The sequence below is a fragment of the Anoplopoma fimbria genome, chromosome 12 (assembly GCF_027596085.1).
Source record: "Anoplopoma fimbria isolate UVic2021 breed Golden Eagle Sablefish chromosome 12, Afim_UVic_2022, whole genome shotgun sequence".
Lineage (NCBI taxonomy): Eukaryota > Metazoa > Chordata > Actinopteri > Perciformes > Anoplopomatidae > Anoplopoma > Anoplopoma fimbria.
The window spans coordinates 132,843-143,492 of NC_072460.1; the positions used below are offsets into that span (position 1 = coordinate 132,843).

At 46.8% G+C, this 10,650-nt stretch overlaps 3 protein-coding genes across 4 annotated transcripts in view; 1 reads left to right on the top strand and 2 right to left on the bottom strand.

The window, feature by feature from the left end:
* The window catches only part of acot7 (acyl-CoA thioesterase 7), a 50,761-nt gene extending 45,637 nt beyond the window's left edge, over nt 1–5,124 (bottom strand). Inside the window, exon 1 of one of the 2 annotated variants that reach the window (XM_054609549.1) lies at nt 4,914–5,124. In XM_054609549.1, the coding sequence (XP_054465524.1) occupies nt 4,914–4,963 (50 nt within the window). In that variant the 5' untranslated portion in view covers nt 4,964–5,124. Of the gene's footprint in view, nt 1–932; nt 1,088–4,913 lie in introns of those variants that run through there. The other variant, XM_054609548.1, reaches the window with a different exon arrangement.
* A 1,721-nt stretch (nt 5,125–6,845) lies between these two features.
* LOC129099365 (transcription factor HES-2-like) lies at nt 6,846–7,727 on the bottom strand (the record flags this gene model as incomplete). The annotated part of the gene is made up of 4 exons (XM_054608586.1): nt 7,638–7,727; nt 7,435–7,530; nt 7,238–7,325; nt 6,846–7,135 (listed from the first exon to the last, which is right to left on the bottom strand). Coding segments are annotated over exons 1-4 (564 nt in total), but the record flags the coding sequence as incomplete, so codon positions are not given.
* Nucleotides 7,728–8,954: 1,227 nt separating this feature from the next.
* LOC129099366 (uncharacterized) lies at nt 8,955–9,842 on the top strand. The gene has a single exon (XM_054608587.1). The coding sequence runs from the start codon at nt 8,955–8,957 to the stop codon at nt 9,840–9,842; it is 888 nt and encodes a 295-aa protein (XP_054464562.1).
* The last annotated feature ends 808 nt before the right edge of the window (nt 9,843–10,650 follow it).

Here is a 10,650-nt window from a genome sequence, read left to right on the forward strand (position 1 = left end):
TACTTCAGCTGTTTCCAGTTCTTTAGTGTGTGGGTTGAACTAGTTTAACCAGTTACAATCTGAGCTGCTTACATACTCAGCGAGGTCACAAACACACCAGGTATGCACCGATGCACTGAGATCTGACTAATGAAGGGAATCAGATAGAAAAGCTTGACAGGGGTGTGTTTCCAAAACGAAGCCATGAGATTCACATCTGGACACCTTTATCAATCCACAGGAAGGTGATTGTTTACTTCTAGTAGAGATGATTGTGCATTAGTCGTGTTGAGATTGTTTGTCGATGGTTACAACAGTAATGAACCATCTGAAGAATACTTCTGATGCCATGTTGCAGCAGTTAGTGTTCCTTTACGGTACACTTCCTCTAAAAACAGAATTTTTACCATTGTAACACTTAGTAACAGAGGAATCAAGAACAGAGCAGGAGCACTACACTCGCCTTCGCTGTATTACACATGGTAACCACAAATACCTCTACTACTACAGTACTGTGATAGAGAGTATTACTCTGAAACGTAGAGAGACATCAGATATAAGGCTGTAGTATTTATTGATATCAAGCAAAAGTCCTGTAAACTATTTATAATATACTGCAATCCAATCAACAAGACACGTGCAGCCTCAGAACTAACCAGAGATCAGTCAACACTTTTCTGACACCGTCGGAACAACAAGTTGAACAAAGTCAGCGTTTAGTGTTAGATAGGTTTTTCAAATATGTTTGTGATGAGTTCAATTTTTAAACCAGACAGAGTATCCTGTATATTCAGCATCATTGCTTGTGTGTGTGTGTGTGTGTGTGTGTGTGTGTGTGTGTGTGTGTGTGTGTGTGTGTGTGTGTGTGTGTGTGTGTGTGTGTGTGTGTGTGTGTGTGTGTGTGTGTGTGTGTGTGTGTGTGTGTGTGTGTGTGTGTGTCAGAAATAAACTACCTGCTGAGTTGATATTTAGAGTCCTGCTGAGCTCCTGCCTCCACACCTTCCCTGACATCTGTGCTGACTTGCTGACTCTGACTGGCTTGGCGTTTCTCCACCACGGCTGACGCTTCATCTGCTGCCTTGCTGCTCCGAGGCCTAAAGCAACGCATCTTTGCACTACCAGGCTCTCAGTCCTACTCTGTGGTCCACTTCCCTTTTGTAAGATCTTTTCATTAACATCTTCTGAGATTCTGGGCACTGACGTTGTCGTGGGGAGTGATGTCATACATGTGTTACCATGGACCCGCCTTAGTGGTGGAACAGGATCTCAGCACACCCACTGATGCACAGATAGACGTCAGCTGACCAACTAAATCTGCCATCATCACACCTAGGTTTGTGTGCCACAGCTGACAGACAGAGCAAGAAGTGTCTCTGTGGCATAAATGTGATGTCCATGATAAGAATTAAAAATGTGTTTTTGTTTAGTGAGAATGTATGTTTTCTTCAGTAACTGTGTGTAACTGCTTCCTTCATGAGAACCTGTCTACATTACAACAACAGTAAAACTACTGGACCAAGACCACAACCAGAACTGTTATTTAGTTAAGTGCTACAACACCTGTCTTCCATGTAAATCTATGAATAGGTTTTAGAAATGTCCCACTTATGGACAAACAAACAAGCTAACGGGGGCAAAGGCACAGCCACCCCTAAAGCCACTGACGATAACGCTTTGAATGAATGTGAATGGAAAGAACTAATGATTGCACTGGTGAAAGTTTATGCCAGGATTTAAATGTACTAGTCTGAAAGTCCCTCAGTCCTTTAATCTTGTTCACATATACAGTCCCTTTTAAAATGATGATCACTTCTGTAACATACGGAGGAGCACAATAGCCCTTTGCAATATTATATATAATATAATATCTCCCAGGAGCACTGCGTCAACAATTACCACCAATAAATAATCCATCACTGAGGCATGAGGTCTTACAGGAATATTACATATCTAGAATATACAGATCTCTATACAGGTATACAGGTATGCCTATAAATATTGGTTTTGAAGATGTAACACCCACACACTACACCTACATTTCGTCTGTATTTTTTTACATGTATTCTTTTTCTTTTTTTTCTCGAGTAGCTACACCATTAAAACAGAGCTTAGCAATAACTGAATGGCATACTACTGCCATGCGCACATGCATGAATCTAATCAAAATCTTCTTACTGCTTGCTAAAAACAAACACAAAACACTTCACTTTTACCTGCGGCAAGAAGAATAGCAGCAAACACTGCTAATTAGCTTCAGAGAAGCATATCTTTGTGTCATTTCTTTGCGGAGCCTCATCAGCGAGAACACAGCTAAGCATAAAGAAGAGAGTGGGGCGGGGGGGGTTCTGCATCACTTACAGGATCAAACATGCATCTAAAGCAGGCAGTCTCACATTACCAGGTAAGACAGGTATTCGTCAAACACTCATGACTGTTCTATACACAAACTGAAAATACACACCTCGATCCCCTGCATGTTTGCATCAGCCTCATATTCCAACCCTTATGACACAGAATGTACAGTAAACCATCTTCTCTCAGTGCAAATAACACTGTTTATAATAATAATAATAATAATAATAATAATAATAATAATAATAATTCAGCCTATACTCAGTGAGGAGCTGCCTTCAGGTTAGGACTGACTGATAAGGACATTTCATTCTCCACCAAAATACTTCTTGCTTTCAGGATGTTTTTTAAATGACAAACAGGTGGATTTATTGTCATTGTTCATTTCATTTGGGTTGAACAGTCTAATATGTTCATAAAACTTTGCGAAATATAGCTTTCACTATCAGCGAACCCCTTCACGGAGTGATGGTGTCATACCCTCACCCTTAAATCTCAGGGTGAGGTCATCTTCCCTTCAATATGCAGAGAAGTTGATTGACTGTGACAACATGTGGCATAGAAGCTACATAAACCAGGCTGTCGATGAATGCAACCTATGAACACACCACGACATTAAATGAAGAGGTATTTCACCCTGAGTTGACAGGGATGTCTGAAGCAGACAGGTCTGTGTGCTGTGCAGACAGGTCTGTGTGCAAACAGGTCTGTGTGCTGTGCAGACAGGTCTGTGTGCAGACAGGTCTGTCTGTGTGCAGACAGGTCTGTGTGCTGTGCAGACAGGTCTGTGTGACAGGTGTGTGCTGTGCAGACAGGTCTGTCTGTGTGCAGACAGGTCTGTGTGCAGACAGGTCTGTGTGCTGTGCAGACCTGTCTGTGTGCAGACAGGTCAGACAGGTCTGTGTGCAGACAGGTCTGTGTGCTGTGCAGACAGGTCTGTGTGCAGACAGGTCTGTGTGCAGACAGGTGTGCTGTGCTGTGCAGACAGGTGTGCTGTGCTGTGCAGAGCTCTATGGCTCCCCCTACCGGCGAGAACCAGCGTCCTACAGAGCCTCTGCTGCTGCTGGGAAATGAAGCCTACTCATTGCAAAGGTATGTTGATAGGGAGCAGTCATGACCCCTGTGACCTCACACTGTGTACTGCTGGTTTGAAATGTACTTCCTGGTTATCATCCTCATAAATAACAGCAGGCTCACTAGCTCAATAGTTCAGCCTAAACTTTAGAACAACTTTTACATTGTATTCAGTATGTTTCTGTACTTCTGCTCTGGTCTATGCTTCAGAGGCTGGTGTACGGAAGGAGATGATCTGATGACTTCTGCTGACTAGTCACTTCCTGCTGCACATCCTGTGGTGTGAGCCGATGACGTCACACACGGTATGAACGGTGTCGGTCGATGACCTCACAGCCTGCGGTTGGATGAGCCGGTCTGAGGAGCACCGGGACCTAAGAGCACCGGGACCTAAGAGCACCGGGACATAAGAGCACCGGGACATAAGAGCACCGGGACCTAAGAGCACCGGGACAGCCGGGACCTAAGAGCACCGGGACCTAAGAGCACCGGGACCTAAGAGCGGGACATAAGAGCACGGGACACCGGGACATAACACATAAGAGCACCGGGACATAAGAGCACCGGGACCTAAGAGCACCGGGACATAAGAGCACCGGGACATAAGAGCACCAGCCGGGACATAAGAGCACCGGGACATAAGAGCACCGGGACATAAGAGCACCGGGACATAAGAGCACCGGGACATAAGAGCACCGGGACATAAGAGCACCGGGACATAAGAGCACCGGGACATAAGAGCACCGGGACATAAGAGCACCGGGACATAGAGAGCAGCACCGGGACATAAGAGCACCGGGACATAAGAGCACCGGGACATAAGAGCACCGGGACATAAGAGCACCGGGACATAAGAGCACCGGGACATAAGAGCACCGGGACATAAGAGCACCGGGACATAAGAGCACCGGGACATAAGAGCACCGGGACATAAGAGCACCGGGACATAAGAGCACCGGGACATAAGAGCACCGGGACATAAGAGCACCGGGACATAAGAGCACCGGGACATAAGAGCACCGGGACATAAGAGCACCGGGACCTAAGAGCACCGGGACATAAGAGCACCGGGACATAAGAGCACCGGGACATAAGAGCACCGGGACGGGACATAAGAGCACCGGGACATAAGAGCACCGGGACATAAGAGCACCGGGACATAAGAGCACCGGGACATAAGAGCACCGGGACATAAGAGCACCGGGACCTAAGAGCACCGGGACATAAGAGCACCGGGACCGGGAGAGAGCACCGGGACCTAAGAGCACCGGGACATAAGAGCACCGGGACATAAGAGCACCGGGACATAAGAGCACCGGGACATAAGAGCACCGGGACATAAGAGCACCGGGACATAAGAGCACCGGGACATAAGAGCACCGGGACATAAGCGGATGATCTGTCTGATCCTCCCATGAGGACCGACGCACCGACACGACGCGAGCATGTGAAGGCTGCTCGCACGTGTCTGTGTGTCTGTTGTGTCTGTGGTGTCTGTGGTGTCCTACCTGCATAGCTGAAGGGGGGATGCTGCCTCGCGTGGCTGCGGTACCGACATGATGAAGGTGATGATGATGATGATGATGATGATGATGGGCTCTCTGGGTTTGTTGGTCTCTGCTGCAGCGGGACTCCGGTGTGATGTGAAGGGACGTCGCTCCTCTCCTGTGTCTCCTGTGTCCTCTCCTGTGTCTCCTGTGTCTCCTGTGTCCTCTCCGGTGTCTCCTGTGTCTCCTGTGTCTCCTGTGTCTCCTGTGTCTCCTGTCCTCTCTGGTGTCTCCTGTGTCTCCTGTGTCTCCTGTGTCCTCTCCTGTGTCTCCTGTGTGTCTCCTGTGTGTCTCCTGTGTCTCCTGTGTCCTCTGTAGGAGACTACTTGACGCACAGAGGCAGAGGGCTTATATGACGCACAGCCAGCGCGACCGGTGCGTTTGAGAGAGCAGCACGGGAAGACACTGAAGCATCACCACGCAGTACCTGAAGCCTCCGGAGGGCGGCGGCAGAGACCAAGGGATGCTCCTCACACAGGGAGGCGTCCTGGTGCAGACATGGCGACGTGCTGAAGGGTTAACCCTAAACCCTAACCCAACCCTACCCCTAACCCAACCCTAACCCATGCTGAAGGGTTAACCCTAAACCCTAACCCAACCCCCCTACCCCTAACCCACCCTGAACCCTAACCTAACCCTAACCCCTGAACCCTAACCCTAAACCCTAACCCAACCCTAACCCATGCTGAAGGGTTAACCCTAAACCCTAACCCAACCCTAACCCATGCTGAAGGGTTAACCCTAAACCCTATCCCTATCCCAACCCTATCCCAACCCTACCCCTAACCCATGCTGAAGGGTTAACCCTAAACCCTAACCCAACCCTACCCCTAACCCAACCCTAAGGGTTAACCCAACCCTAACCCAACCCTACCCCTAACCCATGCTGAAGGGTTAACCCTAAACCCTATCCCTAACCCTAACCCTAACCCTAACCCTAACCCTAACCCTGTCAGCTCTGCTGTGTGACACGTGGCCCTGTCATTCTAACAAGGTATATTCACTTTATTATCTTATCTTATCTTATCTTTAACTCCAAAACCAATGTATGATCAAGATACAAGCTGTGTGTCTGTGCGTTAAGGATGAATATTTACTCACATGAGTTAAAGACCAATATTATGGCAAACGCTGACAGATTGTAATCAAAACACAACACAGAATTTTACCACGACATCGTAGTTTTATTTGTATTTATATAAAATATATACAACATTTGCTGTAAATAGCAAAAATTAAACACATCCCGACAGAGATACTTACAATGACACAATATATGTCTACATAGTTCATCTGCACAGACTCAGAACACTGAAGTCTAAAGTGCAAATGCTTACAGACTGACCCTTTGGGTCTACAGGGCTGTTTCAGTGGCCCTTAATCACTGATATCACTAATATTTAACGTATACATACATGCAGATTCAAAAACATACGACTGTCTAAACTTGTCAACACATACTGGACAATAGACCCGTGCGCAAAACGTAAGTATATAATACTCAACCAATACGATTTAACCACTGCATAAGTGATGCTATCTCAACATGCTGCTTAAACATGAAACACTTCACAGTCTTTGTACAGGGTTTTGGGAGAACCTGCTACTTTGATGGAATACATCTACCAAGGTCTCCACATGGCAGCGCCGACAGACTGCGCTCCTGACTGCTCTCCTCCAGACTGCGCTCCTCCAGACTGCGCTCCTCCTGACTGCTCTCCTCCTGACTGCTCTCCTGACTCTCCTGACTCCTGACTGCTCTCCTCCTGACTGCTCTCCTCCTGACTGCTCTCCTGACTGCTCTCCTGACTGCTCTCCTGACTGCTCTCCTCCTGACTGCTCTCCTCCTGACTGCTCTCCTCCTGACTGCTCTCCTGACTGCTCTCCTCCTGACTGCTCTCCTGACTGCGCCGGCTGGGAGCCACTGCTGCTGCGGGACTGGCTCTCCGTTCTGGAGCTGAAGCTGTATTTGAGGCTCAGGAGTCTCTGTTGGATCTGAGGGAGAGTCCTGGAGCTCTGAGCGCAGCAGTTCAGGCAGGTCGGGGTGACGGTGGCGGACATGGACTGCTGGACGAACTGGTTGACCCGCTGACACGCTCCCTGATCCAGACTGGTTTTGGGAAGCAGAGCGGAGACGCGCTGGAGGCAGGCTTTGTAGCCTTCCTTGTAACTGTCTGCGGAGTCTACAAAGACAATGGCATGTGAGTTTAGCTGTTTGGACGACAATAGTCCAATGTATATAAATATGTCGAGAGAAGTGTGAAACAAGCAGAACCGTAACTCACCTTTCGTGTTAACAGGCGGAACGTCTCCGAGGAACCTCACAGTCATCTCCAGGATGTCGGCTTTCTCCAGTTTGGAGGAGCGAGTCTTCTGGAGAAAATAATAAAAAGCAAATGTTAAACATATGAAACTAAAAATCTTGACTTTCGTTTATCTGAAAATTGTTTCTGCATGTATTCCAATGGCTATGATAACTTACATCTCTGCCCGTGAGGGGGAGGAGGAGGTTCTTCAGATGGGTCAGGCTGTCGTTCATTCGTGCGCGCCTTCTTTTTTCCATCAAAGGTTTCATTGTCTGAAAAGAACACATCATGTTTAGCATTCATTCATTCATAACAATAAGTGTAAATGATCAGAAAACGTGTGAGGAACAATAAAGCAAAATGCAGTAACATCGCTTACCTTTCTGAGCTCAAGAGCTTCTTTTCTTTTGGCCACAGTTGGACGTGGAGAAAAAGACTGGAGAGCTTCACAAGTCATGTTTGGAGACATTGTCAGCCTGGTCTTTGTCTCCGAGAAGTGTCTGAAACAGAAGCCGGTGAAGAAGTGTCTCTAACGGCCCAGAGCTGCGGTATATAAGCCGGTCCGTGGCGTCGGTGGCGTCGGTGGACGTGCGTCACAGGGACGCCCCCAACAAACCATCAATGTAGAAGACAACCATCTGTCTTCTGCTCTAATCGTGTCTGCCTTATGATCCACGGACCGAATAACAACAAACTGCGTCAACAAGCTGAAGAAATGTGTGCGGAAAGAAGCTTTTTCACCAAATATCAATTTCCTAAACCATACAGTATACATCGTATTACATAATAAACCAGCAGGTTTTTTATTTCACATATAGTAGATGAACCGGTGCGTAATTACGCACTGCTCCTTTATGGCTGGAAGCCAATAGCATCCATTTAATGTGTGATTTAAGTGTGATGATGCAAATAGCATCCATTTATTTTACGAGCTAAGAGTAAACACAACAGAACTCATAACAGATACTGTTTTCTCAGTTTAAGTTATTGAGAATTGTTTGCATGCTGAATTCCACGTTGTTCCACTCTGAGGTTTTACTGTATTGTATTGTATTGTATTGTATTGTATTGTATTGTATTGTATTGTATTGTATTGTATTGTATTGTATTGTATTGTATTGTGTGTAATTTGCCCACGTTTGATTACACATCCTTTACGTTACATATCATTTTAAAATAAATGTGAACACTTAGAACAACGGGGTGCAATACATACGTTGCTGGCATAGGGGTCAGGCTTGCCTGTATTCAAAAGTGTCCACAAAGGTATGGACTCATACTCCAGTCTCCTACCCAAGCCACGCCACTTTCAAATAGCATCTGCTCTGGATTTTGACAACAATAGTTTTGCATAGTATGACGTTTTTATGCAGCTTCTGCCCGGGGGGGGTCTCTACCTGTGGGGTGTATCCCACTGCTCCCAACGCGAGGGAGCAATATATATATATATATATATAAATATATATATATATATATATATATAACATCAGTTAAATCAGGATACACATTGAGACTATCACCTTCTGAACTTTGTGTACCTGATAATCAACCATCGAGTCATGTGAGGTATGAATCAAACTTTGAGCTTTGAGATTTCAGATTTCAAATAAATACTGGACAGATGACAACCCATCAAACACCACCTCAAACACCACCTCAAACACCACCCAGGGGAACCACGCGCACAGCACGCGCCATGGAGAGCAGATGTCTGTCTGTTAGCGAACCTTCAACCCCAACCCTCCACCCTCCACCCTCCAACCATGGACTCCAACCCCCAACCCCACCCTCCAACCATGGACTCCAACCCCCAACCCCACCCTCCACCCTCCAACCATGGACTCCAACCCCCAACCCCACCCTCCACCCTCCAACCATGGACTCCAACCCCCAACCCTCCAACCACTCCAACCTCCACCCTCCAACCATGGACTCCAACCCCCAACCCCACCCTCCTCCAACCATGGACTCCAACCCCCAACCCCACCCTGGACTCCAACCATGGACTCCAACCCCCAACCCCACCCTCCACCCCCCAACCATGGACTCCAACCCCCAACCCCACCCTCCACCCCCAACCATGGACTCCAACCCCCAACCCCACCCTCCACCCTCCAACCATGGACTCCAACCCCCAACCCCACCCTCCACCCTCCAACCATGGACTCCAACCCCCAACCCCACCCTCCACCCTCCAACCATGGACTCCAACCCCCAACCCCAACCCCCAACCCTCCACCCTCCACCCTCCAACCATGGACTCCAACCCCCAACCCCACCCTCCACCCCCCAACCATGGACTCCAACCCCCAACCCCAACCCCCACCATGGACTCCACCCTCCACCCTCCAACATGGACTCCAACCCCACCCTCCAACCATGGACTCCACCTGCACTCTACCAGCATCCTGAACAGCCCGTCTCCCTGTCCCACCACGGATCTGTCCATATATTATCCAGTCTGCATTGCATATACTCAAGCTCTTTTTCTATCAGCTTTACACGCAGACACATGATCTGCAGCAGTTTGGCGTGGCTGGCCCATCTGCATGCTTCTTATTGGCCCATGTTGTTGTCCAACTGAAACCCACCATTCTCAGCCCCCACTGTTTGGAAACTCTGTTGCAATTGTCTCCTTCAGCTTGACTCCTGGATACTTTAGCGTCCAAGCTATCACCAAATGCTTGTTTATCACCATCAATATAGTATGGTGATGACGAAACAGAAGCTCAAACTGCTGTTGGTGGAGATAAAGAAGAAAGAGTATTACGTTAAATACAGACTGGAAACTGCACACCGACAATCTTAAACATCATGATGCTTTTATTATTTTATTATATATATATATGTATATAAATCTAAATATATCTATAGAATATATTTATCTATTTATATATATATATATATATATATATATATATGTATATATATATATATATATATATATATATATATATATATATATATATATATATATATATATATATATGTATGTATATATCTATATATATGTATGTATTTATATATATGTATGTATCTATATATATATATATATATATATATGTATATATTTATATATATGTATATATTTATATATATGTATATATATGTATATACACGTACATAGAGTTGGAATGTGAACGCTTCCCTGAAACTGAGAGGCACACTTGCTGCACGCGCCCCTCACCGCGCTGATAGGATGGGGGGGGTGGGGGTGATGGGGGATGATGGGGGGGTGATGGGGGTGATGGGGGTGATGATGGGGGGATGGGATGATGGGGGTGATGGGGGTGATGGGGTGATGGGGTGGGGGGGGTGTGTGGGAGGTACACTTCTCCGTTTTGCTTTTACGGTTAGAGTCCTCTTTTGTCTTTTTTAAAGCAGATTCGGCG